This window comes from Brachyhypopomus gauderio, chromosome 10 (genome assembly GCF_052324685.1).
Source record: "Brachyhypopomus gauderio isolate BG-103 chromosome 10, BGAUD_0.2, whole genome shotgun sequence".
Lineage (NCBI taxonomy): Eukaryota > Metazoa > Chordata > Actinopteri > Gymnotiformes > Hypopomidae > Brachyhypopomus > Brachyhypopomus gauderio.
This window is the reverse complement of record NC_135220.1, coordinates 22,565,059-22,587,853: the sequence shown is the minus strand read 5'-3', so window position 1 is coordinate 22,587,853 and position 22,795 is coordinate 22,565,059. Positions and strand designations below refer to the sequence as shown.

General features: G+C 41.9%; 2 protein-coding genes across 30 annotated transcripts in view; one reads left to right on the top strand and one right to left on the bottom strand.

Annotated features, from left to right (window-relative positions):
- Positions 1-12,255, top strand: part of dlg2 (discs, large homolog 2 (Drosophila)) — a 219,595-nt gene extending 207,340 nt beyond the window's left edge. For 28 of the 29 annotated variants that reach the window (XM_077020528.1, XM_077020525.1, XM_077020520.1 and 25 more), the window contains 4 exons: positions 2,351-2,523; positions 3,078-3,187; positions 4,072-4,163; positions 8,529-12,255. In XM_077020528.1, the coding sequence (XP_076876643.1) occupies positions 2,351-2,523; positions 3,078-3,187; positions 4,072-4,163; positions 8,529-8,635 (482 nt within the window). In that variant the 3' untranslated portion in view covers positions 8,636-12,255. Of the gene's footprint in view, positions 1-2,350; positions 2,524-3,077; positions 3,188-4,071; positions 4,164-8,528 lie in introns of those variants that run through there. The other variant, XR_013133791.1, reaches the window with a different exon arrangement.
- Positions 12,256-13,301: 1,046 nt separating this feature from the next.
- LOC143524942 (leucine-rich repeats and immunoglobulin-like domains protein 1) lies at positions 13,302-20,819 on the bottom strand. The gene is made up of 7 exons (XM_077018345.1): positions 20,559-20,819; positions 20,100-20,429; positions 19,722-19,976; positions 19,504-19,623; positions 18,603-18,638; positions 16,299-16,333; positions 13,302-16,003 (listed from the first exon to the last, which is right to left on the bottom strand). Exons 1-7 carry the CDS (start codon positions 20,599-20,601, stop codon positions 15,863-15,865), a joined length of 960 nt encoding a protein of 319 aa, XP_076874460.1. The 5' UTR covers positions 20,602-20,819; the 3' UTR covers positions 13,302-15,862.
- Between the last annotated feature and the right edge of the window lie 1,976 nt (positions 20,820-22,795).

The window sequence follows — 22,795 nt, the reverse complement described above, 5'->3', positions numbered from 1 at the left end:
ACCTGACTCTACAACACAACAAAACATGTGTGCTAACCTCTACCTGACTCCACTACACAAGAAAACAACCAATCAGGCAGTCAACACTGACTGAAATTATACACTGGCTTTCCGTCAACCTCAATGGATCTGGATTTCATTAAAGTTCAGTCAAACTGAGCTAGTTTATTGTTTTATAGAAAAAAATATAGTGAAGATTCCATGTGAGTAAATGTACTACAGTACAACCAACCAGTACAATCTATGAATTACAGTAATAGATTTTCAAAATTGTAGTGGAATACATATTTCCAAGGGAAATTTCAGACATCCGTCATCAGCTGTGCAAGTGTTTCTGAAGAGCTGGTGAACTTCTGAAACATATCCTGTTTTCCTGTTTCTGACAACCGAGTGTGTGTATATATATATATATATATATATATATATATATATATATATATATATATATTTAGTCCTGAAGACATTCTCACACATGCAGACCACTGATAGATTGAGGAAGTTATGAAATAAAACTGAGGGTGCATCTAGAATTGTGTGTGTGTGTGTGTTGAGAATGAAGTATATAACACCTTTCCCAAATTGTATTCGTTATATAAAAAAAATTATTAGAATGCCTTTTTTATTCTTAAGAACATTTAGTCCAAACATTTGACATATATACACACGTGGACAAAATGTTTGGTACCCCTTGGTTAATGACAGAAAAACCCACAATGGTAACAGAAATAACTTTAATCTGATAAAAGTAATAATAAATAAAAATTCTATTGAAAATGTACAAATGAAAGTCAGACATTGCTTTTCAACTATGCTTTAACAGAATTATTAAAAAAAAAATAAACTCATGAAACAGGCCTGGACAGAAATGATGGTACCCTTAACTTAATATTTTGTTGCACAACCTTTTGAGGCAATCACTGCAATCAAACGATTCCTGTATCTGTCAGTGAGACTTCTGCACCTCTCAGCAGGTATTTTGGCCCACTCTTCATGTGCAAATTGCTCCAGCTGTCTCAGGTTTGAAGGGTGCCTTTTCCAGACGGCATGTTTCAGCTCCTTCCAAAGATGCTCAATAGGATTTAGGTCAGGGCTCATAGAAGGCCACTTCAGAATAGTCCAGTGTTTTCCTCTTAACCATTCTTGAGTGTTTTTAGATGTGTGTTTTGGGTCATTATCCTGTTGTAAGACCCATGACCTACGACTGAGACCAAGCTTTCTGACACTGGGCAGCACATTTCTCTCCAGAATCCCTTGATAGTCTTGAGATTTCATTATACCCTGCACAGATTCAAGACACCCTGTGCCAGATGCAGCATAGCAACCCCAGAACATAACAGAGCCTCCTCCATGTTTCACAGTAGGGACAGTGTTCTTTTCTTCATATGCTTCATTTTTCCATCTGTGAACATAGAACTGATGTGCCTTGCCAAAAAGTTCAATTTTTGTCTCATCTGTCCATAGGACATTCTGCCAGAAGCTTTGCGGCTTGTCAACATGAAGTTTGGCAAATTCCAGTCTGGCTTTTTTATGTTTTGTTGTCAACAATGGTGTCCTCCTTGGTAGTCTCCCATGAAGGCCACTTTGGCTCAAACATCGACGGATAGTTCGATCTGAGACTGATGTTCCTTGAGCTTGAAGTTCACCTTGAATCTCTTTAGATGTTTTTCTTGACTCTTTTGTTACCATTCGTGTTATTCATCTCTTTGATTTGTCATAAATTTTCCTCCTGCGTCCACGTCCAGGGAGGTTGGCTACAGTCCCATGGATCTTAAATTTCTGAATCACATGTGCAACTGTAGTCACAGGAACATCAAGCTGCTTGGAGATGGTCTTATAACCTTTACCTTTAACATGCTTGTCTACTATTTTCTTTCTAATGTCCTGAGACAACTCTTTTCTTTGCTTCCTCTGGTTCATGTTGAGTGTGGTACACACCTTGTCCCTAAACAGCACAGTGACTACCTGTAGCCCTATATATAGGCCCACTGACTGATTACAATATTGTAGACACCTGTGATACTAATTAGTGAACACACCTTGATTTAACATGTCCATTTGGTCACATTATTTTCAGGGGTACCATCATTTCTGTCCAGGCCTGTTTCATGAGTTTTTTTTTTTTAATAATTCTGTTAAAGAATTTTTATTTATTATTACTTTTATCAGATTAAAGTTATTTCTGTTATCATTGTGGGTTTTTCTGTCATTAACCAAGGGGTACCAACAATTTTGTCCACGTGTGTGTATATATATATATATATATATATATATATATATATATATATATATATATATATATATATATATATATATATATATCGTGTATATCAGTCCTTGTTGTGCAATCCAGACACCACAAGAGCAAGGCGGGATTATGAGGTGGATGGGCGGGATTATCACTTCGTCGCCTCCCGTGAGCAGATGGAACAGGACATCCAAGAGCACAAGTTCATCGAGGCGGGCCAGTACAACGACAACCTGTATGGGACCAGCGTCCAGTCGGTCAGATACGTGGCTGAGAGGGTCAGTAGAACAACAAGACAAATCTCACTTTAGCTCTGAGGACCACTCAGAGAATGACTGAAGCTAGAAGCCAGTTTTTATGTATTTGGAACCACTTACTGTAGATCAGATATATAGTATATACTAGGGTTGTGCCGAAAACGCACTAAACTGTAATAACTTAAAATGTGAAGAGGTCCAACATTGTGTAGCCTATTCCAACACGTATACATGTCAATGTTTCTGACCAAAAAAACCAACATGTTGACCTTCTCTGGCTTTAATAAGCTGTGGATTGGGGTGACCACACTACCCGCGGTGCTGAAAACTTTCTGAGGGCGTGCTGGTAGCACATATGCAGAGATATTTTTGTGCGATTTTTGCCATTAGCGGGCCATTTGCTCTGGGCCAGTTTTTTTCTCCTTACACGTTAAAGCCTGGGTAGAATTATCACCATATAGCTTATTTTATACTACTTTTATTTTATAATCATTATAAAATATCCTGCCTATGACTGCTCAGACTAACGCATTCTTCACTGTGACAGCAGATCTGTTTTTATTTTGCTTTTGCAGGGAAAGCACTGCATATTGGATGTGTCTGGAAATGCCATCAGACGATTACAAGTAGCACAACTCTACCCTATCGCCATCTTTGTAAAGCCTAAATCCATCGAGTCTTTAATGTAAGCACACCTCTTTTTTTTAGCATATTGAGTCGGTTGAAAAATCAGGTCTTTCTGCAGCTCCCGTGAACTCAGGGGGTAACACTCCCGTGAGCTGAGAGGGTAACACCCCCGTGAGCTGAGGGGGTAACACCCCCGTGAGCTGAGGGGGTAACACCCTCGTGAGTTGAGGGGGTAACACTCCCGTGAGCTGAGAGGGTAACACCCCCGTGAGCTGAGGGGGTAACACCCCCGTGAGCTGAGGGGGTAACACCCCCGTGAGCTGAGGGGGTAACACCCTCGTGAGCTGAGGGGGTAACACTCCTGTGAGCTGAGGGGGTAACACTCCTGTGAGCTGAGGGGGTAACACCCCTGTGAGCTGAGGGGGTAACACTCCCGTGAGTTGAGGGGTTAACACTCCTGTGAGCTGAGGGGGTAACACTACCGTGAGCTCAGGGGGTAACATTCAAGTGAACTCAGGGGGTAACATCCCCGTGAGCTGAGAGGGTAACATCCCCATGAGCTGAGAGAGTAACATCCCCATGAGCTGAGAGAGTAACATCCCCATGAGCTGAGAGGGTAACACCCCGTGAGCTGAGAGGGTAACATCCCGTGAGCTGAGAGGGTAACACTCCCGTGAGCTGAGAGGGTAACACCCCCTTGAGCTGAGAAGGTAACACCCCCTTGAGCTGAGAAGGTAACACCCCCGTGAGCTGAGGGGGTAACACCCCCGTGAGCTGAGGGGGTAACACCCCTGTGAGCTGAGGGGGTAACACCCCTGTGAGCTGAGGGGGTAACACCCCCGTGAGCTGAGAGGGTAACACCCCCGTGAGCTGAGAGGATAACACCCCCGTGAGCTGAGAGGGTAACATCCCGTGAGCTGAGTAACACTCCTGTGTTTCCAGGGAGATGAGCAAGAGGCTGACGGAGGAGCAGGCCAAGAAGACGTTCGACCGTGCAGGGAAGCTGGAGCAGGAGTTTGGAGAGTACTTTACAGGTATTGTGGAGTGTGAAGACTGACAACAGAGCAATCTAATCACCGCACTCTCCCAACACCAACACGGCCTCTGCAGCTGCGGGCTAATACAAATGTGTGTAATGTGTGTAAACAAGGACCATCTATAGACACCTCCACCTATAGACACCTCCACCTATAGACACCTCCACCTATAGACACCTCCACCTATAGACACCTCCACCTATAGACACCTCCACCTACAGACAACTCCATCTATAGACAACTCCACCTATAGATAACTCCAATTCAATTCAATTTATTTATAAAGCACATTTAAAACCACAGCAGACCAAAATGCTGTAAAGCAGAATAACAAATAAAAACAGCAAAATAAAATACATATTATACATATTAAACATAATAAACGTGAATAAATAGTAAGAATAGAATAGAAAAAATGATCACCAGGTTAACCAACTTCATAGGCCAAAGAAAAAAGGTAGGTTTTAAGGTGGGTTTTGAATTCCTCTATGACTGTTAATGACTTAATGTCCAAGGGTAATGAATTCCACAGTCTGGGAGCAGCAACAGAAAAAGCACAGTCTCCCTTGTGTTTCAAACCAGACTGTGGGACAGCTAGCAATGATTTATTTGTAGACCCAAGTGTCCTTTGTGCCTTGTAAGAGCGTAATATGTCACTGATGTATCGCGGTGCCATACCATGGAGAGCCCTAAAAACAAAAAAGTAAAACTTTAAATTGGACCCTATAGCTAATGGAAAGCCAATGTAAAGAGGCCAGGATAGGAGTAATATGTTCCCTTTTTTTGTATCCGTAAGTAATCTGGCAGCAACATTTTGAACAAGCTGCAAGCGGGCCAAAGAAGACTTACAGACTCCCATATAAAGGGAGTTACAGTAATCAAGGCATGAGGTAATGAAAGCTATCTCAACTATCTCAAGGTCCTTAAATGATAAATAGATTTCAACTTGGCAATGTTTCTTAACTGATAAAAGATACTCTTTAACAACAGAGTTAATTTGTTTATCAGGATTATACAGGTAGCTGTTCCAACCTGCTGGGCATTGCTGCCTGTTGCACCTCCACCGGTGCCCATTGGTCAGCTGCAGGGTCATCAGCCAGAAACCACCTTTCCTCAACGTTTTGCTCCTTTAATTCTGGTACGTCTCCTGGTGGCGGAGCAGTGACAGGGACGTCTCCCTGTCACCCCCTGCAGCTGATTGATGTTTTCCGTAAGGCTGTTGTCTGGGTTTAGGTGTTCTTCCCCCAAGCTTTGTCCTTCCTCCTGAGCCAGAGCCAAAAGCTTCCTTTTTCAGCCTCCCTTGCCAGGGCCTATGTTGCCTTCCTGAGCCTTCCTCCAGTGAGCCGTACCTCCCTCAGGTGGTGTGTGGTTGACAAACCCATGAAGCCATGGCATCCAACCTCCACTGGGTAGATGGTGGTCTTCCAGCCAGCCTCCCAGCACTCAGCAGCCAGCTCCAAGTATTTCCCCCTCTTGCGTTTGAAGGCTGCCTCAATCTCTTCCTCCATGGGCACCGTGAGCTCGATGAGGATCACCGCTCTTGCCTTGGTTGACCACGCAACTATGTCTGGCCGGAGAGATGTGGTGGTAATCTCCATGGGGAACTGAAGCTTCCTCTCGAGATTGACCCTCATTCTCCACTCTTGGTCAGGGGAGAAGGGCCTTGATGCTTCTTTTGGCCTGATGCATCTCCTGACCCCTCCTTCCACAACAAAGGTGATGCGGTCCTCTGTAGCTGATGGTGCATTACTTCCCTGCCTCCGCTCCTCCAGCACTTCGAACTTTCTCAGGACTTGGTCATGGTGCCATCTATAGCGGCCCTGTGAGAGCGGGATCTTACAGCCTGACAGGATATGCTGGAGGCTTGCATTGGGAACACTGCAGAGCGCACATTCCTCACTGTTCCAAGGGCAAGGAGGTGTGTCATATGTTGAGCGGATAAGGAAGCTGAGTCTTGCCTGTGGGAACTGATACTCCTGTTTGTAACTCCCTCCCAAGTTGTCCAGCCTCCTTGCCAACTCTGTGATATGGCTTTGATCTTGTAGCGGTCTTCCTCCATCCTGGTCACCTCTGCCACCACCATTTCCTTCCTTTCCTTGCGGCTGGCCTTGGACCAGAAGCGTGGTGCATCTCCCCAACCCAGGCCAGTTCTTCCCACCTGGATTCTGCCGACGATCTCCTGATGTTGCAGGCAACTGATAGCTTGGTCAACCTTTGTCTGGGCATTCCACTTGCGGCCAGTAGGCACCCCTATGTTAGCATTCCTTACTGACCTGTCTGTGGACTCCCTAAGCTCGAGGACCAACCTGGCCTTCTCTTGAATGTAGCCCAGCTGTAGTGACTTTAGTGGTAGCTATAATATGTTCCTTACAAAGAGGCCAGCTTCAGATAGGCACCGTGGCAGCCCCAAACACTTTCGGATGAATGAGTTGGCTTTCCCATCCATCTTGCTCACAGTTGATGAGGGGATCTCGCTCATTTTTAGGAGCTACATTACCCTCCGGTAGAGAGTAAATTGATAGCACCAGACCTTATACTTCCCAGGGAGTTGGCTTTGGTCAATCCTTGCCAGGCCATCACAGAGCTGGTTCATGACTGTTTTCCCCATCTGTTTGTCAGACAGCTCTGTGGTGTACTGCCTCCCCAGGCTTCTGATGGATTGCTCAGCAAGGAGTGGTATCTCCTCACCTCCGACCACAAAGATGGTGCGGTCGTCCCTGATTCCTTTCCTGAGTGACAGGCTGTGAGACTTGGAGGGCTTGATCTTCATTCTTGCCCATGACATTAGTTTGTCCATCCTCTTCAGCAGTCTTGATGTACACGCCGCTGTCTGAAGGAGGGTGGTCATCCATGTAGCTCCTCAGTGGGGGAAGCCTCTGACCATTTGGCAGTTTGATCCCTCCTACCATCTGTCTTGCACCAATGAGAATGATCTCGAATGCTGCTATGAAAAGTATGGGAGAAATGGCACATCCCATTGCGATTCCAACTTCAAGCTGTTGCCACACGGTAGTGAAGTCTTGCACAGAGAAGCACATCTGCAGGTTGTTAAAGTACTCTGCTACCAATGTCTTTACACAGGTGGGCATGTGGACGAAGTCCATGGCGTAATTGATCAGTTGGTGCGGGGTCTTGATCAGGTCTCCATCCAGTGCTCGCCATGCATCTGCTTCACTTGACTTTGGCCACTTGATCTTACTTCTTCCAGCTGGCTTCTTGGTCTCTGCATTTGGTTCTGTTCTGTCTGAGGTGGTGAGGACTGGGTCTTCATGCTCATGTTCGGGCTCGTTCACCACCAGTGGACCTTCTTCCTCTGTCGTTCTCATGCCTCCAGCAACGTTGGGTCCATTGGCTCTGTGGTTTTTGCCCTGGCTTTTGGTCCCTCTTGTCTCACCTGCTGTTGAAGTGCAAGGTTGCTGTTGGCCATTCTGACCACACTTCGCTTTCCCCTGGTGAATTTGAATACCTCTGAACGTGGTCACTTTCTCCCATCGACATGCACACTTTCTGAAGATCTTCTCCTCATTTCCTGGAGTTCTGGTGTTCACAAAGTCTGTTTCCATTGCTGTCATCACCATGTGGGCCGTCCTGTTGGGCCCATCTTCCATCCCACCTCTCGGAGGGCCCCCGGGCTGTATCAAACTTAAGAGCATGGTCAAAAATAAAACCATAATTTTTAGCATCACATGATACGTTAGGAAAAAGATGTTTCAAATCATCAACAATAGTCTGGGAGCTTGAAGTCAGACCAAAGATGACTACCTATCGACAACTCCACCTATAGACAACTCCACCTATAGACAACTCCACCTATAGACAGCTCTATCTATAGACAACTCCACCTACAGACAACTCAATTTATGAAAGGCTCTACCTATAAACAACTCCACCTATAGACAACTTCCATCAGCTTGGGTTAAAGAGTGAGACAAGCAACAGTGGGTTTCACAGGAAGACCGAGTGTGTGAAAGAAAGAGACAGAAACATGGTGACATCACAGGAAGGAGAATGTGCTTTTAATAGGCTTAACTTAAAGAATCAGTGATGGGTCTGATACACACAGTCTATTCATCTTCACGGAGAAAGGTATAATCTACATAAATATGTTAAACAGAAAAGAAAACATGGCTCTCACGTCTAATGGCTCAGTAAGTGAATATCATAATGGCTATTGTAAGGGTTCAATACCTCTGGCAAAGTGAACATAATAGGAAGGATTATATGAGGAAGAATGTGCATATAATCATAATAATATAAAAACTATGAACAATTTAATGACATTCTCTTGTCTTTCTCCCTCCCTCTCCTCTTTCTTTCCTTATTTCTTTCTCTTTGTTGTCTTTCTCTTCTGTCCCTCTCCAGCTCTTGTGCAGGCAGACACATTGGAGGACATTTACACTCAGTGTAAGATGGTTATAGAGGAACAGTCTGGGCCGTATATCTGGATTCCCTCCAAAGAGAAGCTCTAAGGAGCACCCGGCCCCTCCAGGGACCTTGGACTGCAAAAACACAAACATAGGCATAATTTGTAACATATGATAAATTATTATGGTAATGTTTATTGTTGATTATTATAGTGAATATTATTTTGTTTATGTTGCATTTTTTTTCACTTTCAATATGAATGTTTCTGAATGTACTCCACAAAGTGTTGGAAAACATTTTCTGGGCCTCGAAAAAAGCAAAACAGAAACGGACAGTTTGTAAATCCTTTCGCTGATACGTTGAGTTAAGAGGAACCGCCCGATGCGCTGAATGAATGTGCGCCGTGTTGCTGCTCGTCTCTGTGATGTGAACGAGAAGGACAGAGCGCTCGCGGGTCATGACCCCGTGATAAGGACGAGCTTCCGCCGCCCAGTCCCCCTGAGGATTTCCCACAGATGCTGTCAGCTGGCTCCGTGGCTGGCCTCCTCCCTGGGGCTCCCTCTCTCCCCCGTGTTCCATCTCTGCAGCCTCCTCGTCTTACCCACTCTGGGATCTATGCACTCCCCCGGCCCCTTGACGCATGCTGGTTCTCTCCCCTTATGCATATGTTTTGTATTTGATTTTGCCACCCACTTTGTCTGAATGATTCCTTAAAGATTTCTAGTTTTAAATTGTACATGTAGCTATGTTTCTAAATGAAACTGAGAAAAAGTCAAAAGATGCTTTAATTAGTGTAAACTGTAAAAGGAATACAACTAGCTATAGGAAATTTGACATTATATTTTGCTATTTATATTGATAGAGGGCACAACAGAACAGAAATATTTATAAAGACGATGTATATCTTTGTTTTTAAAGGCTACTTTTGAACAAAAGCTTTTACCAGTGTGAGATATAGTGTTGTAGTAGACGTTGGTCTGGTGGAGGTGTTGGTCCTGTGACACCTGGTCTTCATTGAGAAAGTCTGGCTGCATGTGTGTGGGAAGAAATGCAGGGTGGTGACCAAACATCTCTCACCCATCCGCAATCCCAGTCAGCCTAAACCAGTACAGCTCTCACCCAACCACGATCCCAGTCAGCCTAAACCAGTACAGCTCTCACCCAACCACAATCCCAGTCAGCCTAAACCGGTACAGCTCTCTCCCATCCATAATCCCAGTCAGGTTAAACCAGGACAGCTCTCTTCCATCCATAATCCCAGTCAGGCTAAACCAGTACAGCTCTCTCCCATCCATAATCCCAGTCAGGTTAAACCAGGACAGCTCTCTTCCATCCATAATCCCAGTCAGGCTAAACCAGTACAGCTCTCTCCCATCCATAATCCCAGTCAGGTTAAACCAGGACAGCTCTCTTCCATCCATAATCCCAGTCAGGCTAAACCAGTACAGCTCTCTCCCAACCATAATCTCAGTCAGGCTAAACCAGTACAGCTCTCTCCCATCCATAATCCCAGTCAGGCTAAACCAGTACAGCTCTTTCCCAACCATAATCCCAGTCAGGCTAAACCAGTACAGCTCTCTCCCAACCACAATCTCAGTCAGCCTAAACCGGTACAGCTCTCTCCCATCCATAATCCCAATCAGGCTAAACTCGTGTCCATAACGATGAAGTTCATTAGGACTCCAGCATGTTCTCAGTCAGAGTTCGCCTGAGAGTTTGCCTCCATCTTCTGTGAATCTCCGTGTGGTTCTGTGATGCTCTGGTTGTGGCTGGGTGAGCAGCCATGCAGGGTTGGTTCCCTGCTTTTGTAACAACCCCCCCCCCCCCCCCCAGATGTGGAAAATGCTGTATGTAGAAGAGCAGTCATGGAAGCTGACGTGATCATCACACCAACACACCTACACGCTTTGTGTTTATTTAAGTTCACACCCTTCTCAGAATTGAAGTCTGAACTTGGACTGATCTTTCACTTTTGCAAACTTTTTACCAACTCGGTCACAAATATTGAATACATCTGGGACGTCATGCAGCTGCTTGGATGAGTAGCTCCAGGAGTGCAGATGTACTGGTCTCCACTTGCCTTAAAGAGTTTTCTGACCAGGAGGGGCTTTTATGTTTGTTTTTGTTTAAGTGTGTGTTTGTTTTGTTATATTTTTTTGTTTCTTGGTGTTGTTTGTTTTTTTTTATTTCATTATTGTTCAAATGGTTGTCCGCTAGTGATTTGAGAATGTGCAGTTTTGATTAATTTGATTAATTTAATTTGGTTCATTTAATTGATTACTCTCAGTAGTGAGTGATAATACTGATGACCATAATCATGGCGTATTTAACCAGTGGAGAACAGTTTGGACAAGCCAAGTGCCATGGCTATTATAGATTTAAGATGAAATTTTTGCCAGTGTGCTCGTTATCTGTAGCATATCATTCCTCCAGTCATCAGTGCTCATCAGTGCTTTTAAGGTGGAAAAGTTGCCACTTCACTCCAGTGAGCCTAGTACTGCAGAAGTAACAATTAGCATGACTGATCTAACGTCCTGGTCCTTGTCACAGTAATGATTAGCATGACTGATCTAACGTTCTGGTCCTTCTTACAGTAATAATTAGTATAACTGATCTAACGTCCTGGTCTTTGTCACAGTAATAATTAGCATAACTGATCTAACGTTCTGGTCCTTGTCACAGTAATAATTTGCATAACTGATCTAACGTTCTGGTCCTTGTCACAATAATAATTAGCATAAGTGATCTAACATTCTGGTCCTTGTCACAGTAAAGCTAGGCGTGTATCTTGCAGTGGCTACAGGTGACACATCACATTTCTAGTTCAGTGCAACTAGGCCTTGACCTGTTTCACATTACTGCATCCACTTCTTACAAAGCACTTTGAAAATCAATTTTGCGTATTTTATTCAGGTCATTTGATTATGTTGCTCAGAATACTGGTTGCACATGCTGAAGTTTGACAGGTGACATCACCTCACAAGCTGAACCAGAGGCTCTCTTAGGTTTGACACATGACATAATTAGAGAGGTTCTCTGAGGTTTGACAGGTGACATCACCTGACAGCTCTCTGCAGCATCACGGTTTTCCCAAATCCTGTAATCCCTTGAGAAGACTCAGTGCACGAAATGAAGAGGACGTTGAATAGTTTCTCAGGGTTGCCACACAGGGCATAAAAACAGATCAAGCCAAACTCTTAGTCAGATGCCAACAGTTAGAACTGTTACCATTTAAAATTAAAGTGTTTTATTTCTAAAATGAATTTAGTTCTTTTGTGTTGCCCCTCCCCTTTGTAGTTTTAATCTTCCTTGGCACACAAAGGTACTGTATGAATAAAATACATTTTTAAATTCCCCAGTCATACTTAATGTGCAATGTTGTAAATAAGGTTTCACTGGCACTTTAGTCTGTCAGACAGGAAACAAGCCTGAATGCCTCCACCATAGCCCCCATCACCCACTCCACCCCACCTCCACCACAGCCCCCATCACCCCCAGGCCTAGAGATACTAACCCTTAGATACACTTGACACTTCCCTATTATTCTGACTGTACATATTGTTTGTGTTGTTTCATTCCATAGTTGTAAACATTTAAAGTACACTTAACACCGGTGGGGCTGTACAGTTATCACTGATGTCTGTTCTTAAATGAATGATTTAGTTCTTTTTGATTTTTATTTTCAAAAGAAAAAAATAAAATGAAAAAGAACGTGTGTTTTGCATCATGTTGCAGTATGTACTCCTGATTGCTTTGAAGAATCACAATAAAACATTGCTTTAGGCATTCGTTAAAGGCGCTCCCCTAACATTCCATTTCTTCACCTCGTATAATCTCCTACAACCCCTATAATCCCCTACAACACCTATAATCCCCTATAATCCCATACAGCCTTTTTCAGCCCCTACAACCCCTACAACCTCCACCCCTACAATGCCCTATAACCTCCTTTACCCTATACAGTATCCTACAGCCCCCTACAACTCCCTATAACCTCCTTCACCACCTACAATACTCCACAACCCCCCACAAGTTCCTACATCACCCTTCACAGCTTAATTAAATGACCTTCCAAAATAGAAAAGTCAGGTCATCTGGGAGAGAATCCAGAGTGTGGGGCAATGGCAGCGTCAGAACTCTGGGTTGTGGGAAGCATCAGCATGTGTTTATCAACCAACACAAGGGCTCCTGATGCTGCATGCCTCACGCATGCCTGGAAATACTGGTCAAAGCATAGAACATGCACCTATTCTCAACATTAGTCAACCTGCTTTCACTACTGTGCTCGAACACCACTCCCACATTGCCCTAAATTGTCCTTCAATTTCCAAAGACCAAAGTGTACAAATAAAGGCACAGATCTCCCATGCTAGGTGACAGCAACGTGTGTGGATACCATGCTGTTGCCCTGTTACCACATGCTAACAGAAGATGAGTGTAGCTGCACTCAGTGATGACTCAAATTTTCATCTATTTAGCTACAAGCATGTGGGAACATGTGTTTATCTTCTGAATGACCACCTCCACATGTTCCTGTCGGAGCGTACTGCTCTAGGCGAGACCAGATCAGGTAAGTAAGAGAAGAAAAATCTTGCGCAGCAGGAAATGAGTCATTGTGACGAATAAGAAGGACACCTCCCCTTCCTGTTCACATTTACAGTGGATATAGAAAGTGTACACACCCCTGCCAGGTTTACTGATATAAAAATAATAATTTTATTTCAGAACATAATTTCAGAACATTTCCCCCCTTTAATGAAACCCATAACCTGTACATCTCAATTAAAAACACAAACTGGAATCTTTACACTTTATTTGTACATTTTTTTGTACAACGGGGAAACTAGGCGGGGCCAGGGATGTGGGAGGGGCTGGACGTGACAAAATATGGATGTCACAAACTGTGAAATTCAACGGAAAATTTAGTTATTTTCTGTAAGGTAACAGGTTGTATGAAGCTGATCATTTACATTATGATAGAATAGATAAAAAAGTCTCTTATTGCATGTGGCAGATGAGTTTAGCAGTAGGGTGAAAGCAGACTAATAAGATTTGGTCATCAGTCCTCAAATGAGTCATTACCTGTACCTCCTGGACGTTGCCATATGTTTTATAATCAAACAGCAGATTTGATAAGCATTTTTTAATTCTTTTTTTAGATTGGAAATTGATCATTGTTGTCTGTGCAGAGTAAAAGTCAGAAATGTATAAAAACACAGAACACTGAGTATGAATAAGTTATTAATGACTAGTAAGCACTAGTGTGCAGTGTGCGTAGGCAGAAGAGAGAAACTCACACAGAAGCTAAAGAGCAGTCCCTGGACTGAGAGGAAGTGTGCTGCCCAACATGTTAAAGTTCATACACTAGGGGGGTGAGGGTTGTGAATATCTACATCTTACCAGTCAGTATTTCAAGATTAACCTATTCCAAAAAAGCTCCTCCAACTCTGCAGGCCACTCCAACATCACAGTATTGATGTCAAGGAAAAGCTCTTTGTATTCTCCATGACAGATGGTAATAGAGGCAGCCCATGGCTTCACTACATAGTGACAGCCCTGAATTTCCTGTTGGGTTTCATGGCTCTACAAAACATGTTGTATCATGGAGCCCTTGGATTAAAATAGTCTAGAAATAATTACATACAATAAATATACAAAAACAAAAAATATTTTCTTTAAGTCCTAATAAATAACTGTCCTCCTTTGAACTGAAAATATGGTGCTATAATGATTCATACAAATTCTACACAACTGTAACTATTCAGCAGAAAAAGGACTCATGGTAAAGAGGAAGTGTGTATATTTTTAAGTCTTCTGCTGATGCTAGACAAACTACACACTCTTTCTACATTCATGAAATCGCTCAGCCGCAAAAAAAAACCCCACCAGGTCAACAGTGGTGGCTGGTGCTAAAGATTTTAAGGGGGGAGCAAACAAACTGAAAAATAATTTTAAAAAAATGTAACACACATATCCTAATATCCCAGCCATATATCCAACTGAGATTGTATCGTGTTTGGTAAGAGCAGAAGAATAAGTGTATTACATAAGCTTGCTGGTGTCTTAATATATGCTTAAAATATATGCTAGTTTGGCCACCAAGCTAGCATATATTTTAATGGCAGTTTATTTTCAAAATGCACAATCTTAACGTTTTCACGTGCTCTCGAGTTTCCCGCTGGAATTACAAGAGGTGAGACATTTCTTATCATATTTGTAATTGATATATTTGTAACGTAAGACAAATATTTGTGATGTAATACCAGCTTATGTTGGGTCTGTCTGCTCCAGTTTAAAGACCTGCACTGGCTCAATCCAAAATGGCATACTTACGCACTAGATTTCAATGCAGTACATTCTGCTCAACTGTTAAAGCAGTACGTTCTTACAGTAGCCGACTGGGCAGTATGCATACAACCTCCAACATGTAGTAGGCCTATGTAGTATCCACCATTCTACCTATGTCATGGGGCAGTCATGGCCTCGTGGTAGGGAACCGGTCTTGTGACCGGAGGGTCGTGGTTTCGATTCCCAGACCTGAGGCCATGACTGAGGTGCCCTTGAGCAAGGCACCTAACCCCAACTGCTCCCCGGGCGCCGGGCTAGGGCTGCCCACCGCTCTGGGCACATGTGATCCACAGCCCCCTAGTAATCACTAGTGTGTGTGTGTGTGTGTGTGTGTGTGTGTGTTCTAACTGCACAGATGGTTTAAAAGCGGAGGGCAAATTTCGATGTAAAAATCACAATTGACAAAATACTTCACATTCACATGACATATGGCGTCACATGATCATAGTTGCTCCTGTTGAATCATGCGATAGTGTGCTGCAATCTCATAATTCAAAATGGCTCTTGATTCAGTAAGCCATCCGGGTACTTTTCGCTTACTGTTTAATGCATACTATGTATTCAGACATACTACCCTTTATCACATACTGCTTTGGCATACTGTATAGGAGGGAAGTACAGCATTTCGGACACCCATTAGGCCGGCACCATTAGGCCGGTGTAATGTCACAAAAATTCAATAGATTCGATTCTTGATCTTTTTTACTTTAAAAAAAAAAAAGAAAAGATAATGGCCAGTAGTACTAGTTCAGTCATTTGCAATATATAATTTATTTAAGTTTAAACTGTATGTCTAAGTGGTATTTATTCTCTGGATAATTTGATGGGAGCAGCACCTCAGCGCCCCCTATTGACGAGCCGCCACTGCTGGCCACAGTACTACCGGTCTGCAATAGTTCTGAAGCTGTTCCATGCCACCTTGAACCCGTAGTCCATCTGTCCATTACTGTGCTGTAATTAACTGAAGTTACACTGAACACAGCTCAACCTTCTTCAGCAATGGTGGAGTAGTCTGAGTCTTCAGTCTGTCTGCCTGTAGCAGCAAACTGCTGGAAACTTCTCAGCTTTATGAAGTCTGTGTAGACATATGGCAAAGGGTTCATGACTGATGTAGCAGCTCCGTCCTGTAAAACATTCATAGGTCCTCAGTCAAATGTTACAGATATTCAATTCAACTAAACTTTAGAATCATTCACAATGTACAAGTACATCTGTAAATGAAAAGTTGGTGCAGCTTCACTGATGCAGGCGGTGTAAAAACTTTACAGAGGCAGCAAAACATTTAATAAATATAGAACTTTAGCAATATATATATAATTAATATATGTTTATGGAAATATGTGTGAACTGAAATCCTTTGAATTATTTGGTACACATTTCCTCAGTGAGATTATATTCTAAGAATTTTGATCCAATTACCTGAAGGTGCCCCTGTGGATTCTCATACACATGTTCTGTGAAAAGTGATAGAAAGTGAGATGGTATCAGAAAGAAATGATAGGTCTAAATCAGCCAGCATGATGTACAGTATAGATGGTCTATGTCAGGCCATGTACTGTGTAAAAATTCTATAGGAGTCGTCATTCCTTCCATATAAGTATCGATATTCTTCTACAAGCTGAGAAACCATGTTTAAACCCACTCTCCTGATAAAACAAGGCACATACACTATATTGCCAAAAGAATTCACTCACCTTCCTTGATTCACATATGAGCTTAAATGACATCCCATTCCTAATCTATAGGGTTCAATATGACGTTGGTCCACCCTTTGAGGCTAGAAAAGCTTCAACTCTTCTGGTAACTCTTCTGTCTACAAGGTTTAGGAGTGTGTTTATGGGGATTTTTGACCATTCTTCCCAAAGCGCATTTGTGAGGTCACATAGCCTAATGATGTTGGACGAGAAGGCCTGGCTCTCAGTCTCCGCTCTAATTAATCACAAAGATATTCTATCAAGTTGAGATCAAGACTCTGTGCAGGCCAGTCAAGTTCATCCACACCAGTCTCTGCCATCCATGTCTTTATGGACCTTGTTTGTGCACTGGTGTACAGTCATGTTGGAAGAGGAAGGGGCCAGCTCCAAACTGTTCCCACAAAGTTGGGAGCATGGAATTGTCCTAAATGTCTTGGTATGCTGAAACATTCACTGAAACTAAGGGGCCAACCCCAGCTTTTGAAAAACAACCCACACCATAATCCCCCCTCCACCAAACTTAGCACAATGCAGTCAGACAAGTACTGGTCTCCTGGCATCTGCCAAACCCAGATTCATCCATCAGATTGCCAGATGGAGAAGCGTGATTCATCACTCCAGAGAACGCGCCTCCACTGCTCTATAGTCCAATTAAAAATAACGGCGTTAGGTAACGGCGTCATTTTGTCAGTAACAGGATAAAATTATTAATTACTTTTCCTGTGGTTACAACGCTGTTGACATTACTGGTCATTAAAAGTGGTGCATTACTATATATTGATATACTAACAGTAATGCGAGCGGACCCCTGCCCAGGCTAGTGGGGAGTAACAAATCTCGATAGGTCACAGTTCTCGGTGTAACACCTGTTTAACTGAACAAGTCAGTAAGCGATTGGCTAAGGCAGCGTTATGGTAGCCAATCAGAGCTAGTGTTTTTACACGCGCCGAAGCACACCAGTGACACACGACACAAACAGAGAAGAGGCAGAAATGATGAGTCAGTAGAAAGCCGAAGAAAAATTTGCATTTTCAAGGCAGCGATATAAACATTATTTAAGAAAATACTTGAAGTTCCTGAATGTCTACCAGACTGGGTATTTGATTTATTTAATTAAGAATAGAGGTTTTATTGTTAAGTTTGTTGTGAACAAACCAGTTGTCTCAGGTTGAGAGAATTTAATTTAATATTTAATTTGATAGATGTAAATGCACTTTATATAGTGTAACTGTTTACTTTTTCTTTCTTTTTTTTTAAACAAAGATTTGGGATTTTAAAGGATTTTATCCTGCACTTGTCTGTTGATGTGTAATAAATATCAATAGTTAAACACCTTTTTGATCTACTCATTTCAACTGACTGTGAAAGCTACTTTTTCAAAAAATCCTTATTCATTGGCATATAACTTTTTTAACTGTGATGCAAATAGTTACTTTCCCTGAGACGAGTTACTTTTATTATAGAGTAATTCAGTTACTAACTCAGTTATGGTGATGTATGGCTTGGATGCAGCTGCTTGACCATGGAAACCCATTCCATAAAGGTCTCTGCACACTGTTTTTGAGCTAATCTGAAGGCCACATGAAGTTTGGATGTCTGTAGTGATTGACTCTGCAGAAAGTTGACAACCTCTTCGCACTATGCGCTTCAGCATCCGCATCCATCAGTTTACATGGCCTACCACTTTGTGGCTGAGTTGCTGTTGTTCCCAAACACTTTCATTTTCTTACAGCTGAGAGTTGACTGTGGAATATTTAGGAATGAGGAAATTTCACGACTAGATTTATTGCATATGTGGCATTCTATCACAGTTCCACACTGGAATTCACTGAGCTCCTGAGAGCGACCCATTCTTTCACAAATGTTTGTGAAAACAATCTGCATGCCTAGGTGCTTAATTTTATACACCTGTGGCCATGGACATGATTGGAACACCTGATTCTGATCATTTGAATGGGTGAGCGAATACTTTTGGCAATATAGTGTATCTATCACTAATGTACAAATTTATTTATGAGGAAACAATTACCTGTTCTTCTGTCAGATGTGTTTCTTCTGTATGGACCTGTTACAATAATGGGATAGAAACAGAGGTTTCAAATGAAGAAATAACATGACACTGTAAGTCTGTTGCTTGCATTTCACGAGATTTGCCAACATCTGACATTTTATGCTTCACCTCCTACTGTGTTTCTCTGAGCTGGTGAGGCACAAACCACTAACCATGATTACCTCACAAACCATTTTGCAAATGGTCTGAATCAGTTTGGCTGTCTAGCTGATTCAGACTGTTTGCGAAATAATTTATACACCATCGGTTTCACGACTGAGAAAAAAAAACGTTCTCTTTAATACATCAATGAATATAAGTGATGAGATTTAAAGTTTAATTTGGCATGTGATGTTCACTAAAGTACAAAAATCTTAAATCATCATTAGATTTGTTGCTTTAGCAATGGTAATGATCATGTATCAATATTTCTCAGGCTCTTTAATTAAGAGGAAATATGTACAAAAAAATTGAAAGAACGAAAGCAATACATAAATAAATAAAATAAACAAAATCACAATTTTCATGCTACGATTTAGTGTGACCTCCCTTGGCACTAATCACATCCTGAACTCTTCTGTGAAGTGTCCTGAAGTATTCTGACGTCATCGTCTGGTGTATTATACCAGGAATCTTTCAGCACTGTCAGTCTTTAGTCTTTTCCTGTTATTGTTCAAGTGTAAGGGGAGGTCACACTACATACTTACCACTGTAGCGTATATTTTTATTTATTTATTTATTTATTGACACTGCATACAAATTTTCTGCATTTTCTGATTGTAATCTAATAAAGAGACAGATATATAATTCTATATGATCATTAATATTGCTAAAACAAGTCTTAAGATGGCCAGTTAATATGACAAACAGAGTTGATTACCATATTTGAAGACACAGATTATAACGATACACAGAAGCAGGATGGCGATGAGTGTGCCTCCAGTAGGAAGTAGAATCTTAAACAGCTTCCCGTTACTCTGACAAACTGTAGTGTGTTCACCTAGCAAAAAAAACCCAAAACATTATTATCATTAACATGAGTATTATAGTCATCATTATTATTATCATAAACCCTCACAACCCTTTTATGAACCTCACCAGCGATATTCACATGTGCCTCAGTTAGTCCTATTTCATTTGACACCTGGCAGGTGTACACACCACAGTCTGCACTGGTGAGGTTTGACACCTGCATGCTCGTGTTATTCACACTGAAGGAGAGTCTCTGGTCCGTGGACATGAGCAGCCCGTTCTGCTTCCAGCGCAGTAGCAGAAACGCCCCCTTCACCTCACATGTCAGACTCAGTGTGGAGTTGGTAAAGGAGACAGCTATCCTTAAAGCAACAGGAGGAACTAAACCCAAAATACAATCTGATCACTACAGCTATCTTAGACACATATAGCAAGAAATGTTAGTCAAGAATATTTTAACAAAACCACACAAGCATGACATATGAAATACACTGTAATACTCACGTAACACAGTTAATGTGATGTTACACCGTATAATTGTAGAATTTTTAAATAATGTTTCCATCTCATAAGTGGCATCATCATTTGCTGTCAAATTGCCCAAAGTAATACTCATGTTTTCCTTATTAAAATAAATATTTGGTCTGTTGCCCATGCGTGTACTATTGTATGTCATGTTGAGAGAGTATAACAGATTTTTGGTACTTTCATTTATATATTTAGTCCACGACACAGTCTCCACATCTTGACTATTTATCAGGAGTCCTTGGAGTTCCACTGAACTGTGTAACTGTCCCTTCACTCTAGATTCCTTACACCCAGCAATCCCTTTACCTGCAGAACAATGTCAAACAATAAAAACATGAGATCACCATTGTATCCTTGTAAATTAACTTAATATGAGTACTACAGAAAATGTGTTATGGTTTCCATTATGTGGCATAGAAATTTAAAGTGCCTTACCATCAATTGTCCACAGAAACAGCATTGAAAGAAAAAATGGCATTGTAAATTTAATCCTGGATTACATGAGTCATCCTATTCAGATAAGTCCATAAAATCATTGAAGTACTTTAGTAGGACTGGGTTATTAATGACTACAGAGCACTGAGCTGCAGTATGTGTAGGCAGACGAGAGAAACTCTCACGGAAACTAAGACACAGTAGCTGGAGTCAGAGGGAGGGAACAGAGCCCCCTACAGGCATGTTGAAGAACATTCAATATGAAAGAGTTACTCTGTCCACATAACATGACTTATACAACACTCGACACAGACCAAATTAAGAAGTAGGCAACAACAGAGTGAAATTGTTATTTTTAAATGCAACTGATTGAGAAAATATTCTTTAGTTTAGCACATAACAGCCTGGATCCTGGTTAATGATTCCCTTAGCTGGCATGCAGAAACATTTATTTATTTATTGGACATGTAAAAAAAAAAAAAACACAATAAATCAATCATACAAATAAAATGGTAAAATTTAATTGTACATATATTTTGTCAACTAATAGAAATGGCAGGAAAGTCCAAGTAATGCTGTAACAAAAAGTAGTGTAATAATGTAACATTTTAAAAGCACAACAGGCTGTTCACATGTGAGAAAATCAGGTACACCAAGAGGGGAATTGTGGGGATGTGTAATGCGGGGATAGAGGCGGCCGGAGGAGGAGGTTGTACGTTGTGGTCTTTATTTTCCATAAGTGAAAATAGAACAAAATTGCAGAGGTACAAGCAAAAGAAACAGGCTTAGCAGGTCCTTAGAACATGAACTAACAAGAGCGGGTCCAGTGATGAGCAGCTCTCTTGGATGAATGTGCAGCACTTGGCAGCACGACCTGTGGGCTTAAGGAGGTGAAACACATAACAAGACACAGGTGTTAGTATTGCGGTGTTGGTGACCTAGGGAGTGGTTCAGTGTTAGAGGGAGCGTGCTGTGCGGGTGTGTGAGTGGGTGCACGCGCCCTCTGGTGGCGGCCCGGCCTCCTCACCGTGACAGGATGGACTGGTACTAAGAGAAGGTTTTTCAGAAGGTGGTTGTAAATGTATAAAAATAAGGTGGTGTACATACACTATATTGCCAAAAGTATTTGCTCACCCATCCAAATTATCGGAATCATGTGTATATATGGAATGAAGACCCCTATAGAATTTCTATATATAACATGGCCTGACATAGACCATCTGTACATCGTGTTCGCTGATGTAGACCTAACCCATTTCTATTTGATACCATCTAACTTTCTATCGCTTTTCAGAGAACATGTGTATGAGAATCCACAGGTACGTCTTCAGGTAATTGGATCAAGATACTTAGAATATGATCTCACAAGGAGGAAATGTGTACATTATCTAGACTTAACTTCCTGTAGATCAAATGGTTTCATATTTCAGTTCAATAGGTGAAATAACTGTTGTGAACCCTTTTGTGTACACAGACTTCATAAAAAATTTTAATACATAAAAAATAGAAATAAGTGATAAAAGATCAACACTTCAGAGATGATGAATACATAAAAATTAAATATGTAGAAGCTGGCAGAATATGGCAGAAGCAGTCCAGTTCGGCACACTTGGCGAGTTTAAAGTTATATTGAAAGATCTGGAAAATACTGTCACGTAGGGCTACGCCCCCCTCTCTTAGCTGTCATTCCAGTGTCCCTGTTCCTTGTGTCTGTGTTGTTCCTTGCCCCGCCTTGCTTGTCTGTTGCCCCGGTTTCTGTCTGTCTGCCATGCCCGTGTCATTATCGTGATCAGCCGTTTCTTGTTAAGTGCCTTGTATATATAGTCCCTGTGTTTTCCTAACCCCTTGTCGGTTATTTGTTGTGTGCTCACTGCTCTCTGGTATTGTATTTCCCATTGTCTGCTCTTTGGTCTGTGTAACCCTGCTCTGTTTAGTACTGTCTGTTACAATGCCCCTTTACCTGTCTAACCTGGATGGCTCACCTGTTATAACCCCTGCCTGTGACTACGACCTCGATTATGGAATGCCCTGTAAGAAATCTCGCTCTTCTCAAGCATTTGTGTCCGCCTCATGCTCCGCAGCGCGAGCTGCGTTACAAATACATTTATAGGCACTTGCACTTGTTTTAAATGAAAGTGTATTCCTTGACAATACTGCATGTAAATTGTAATGATTTGTATGAATATGTATTTTGTATAACTTTTTATATTGCTGTTTAAAAAAAAAAAAACAGGTCT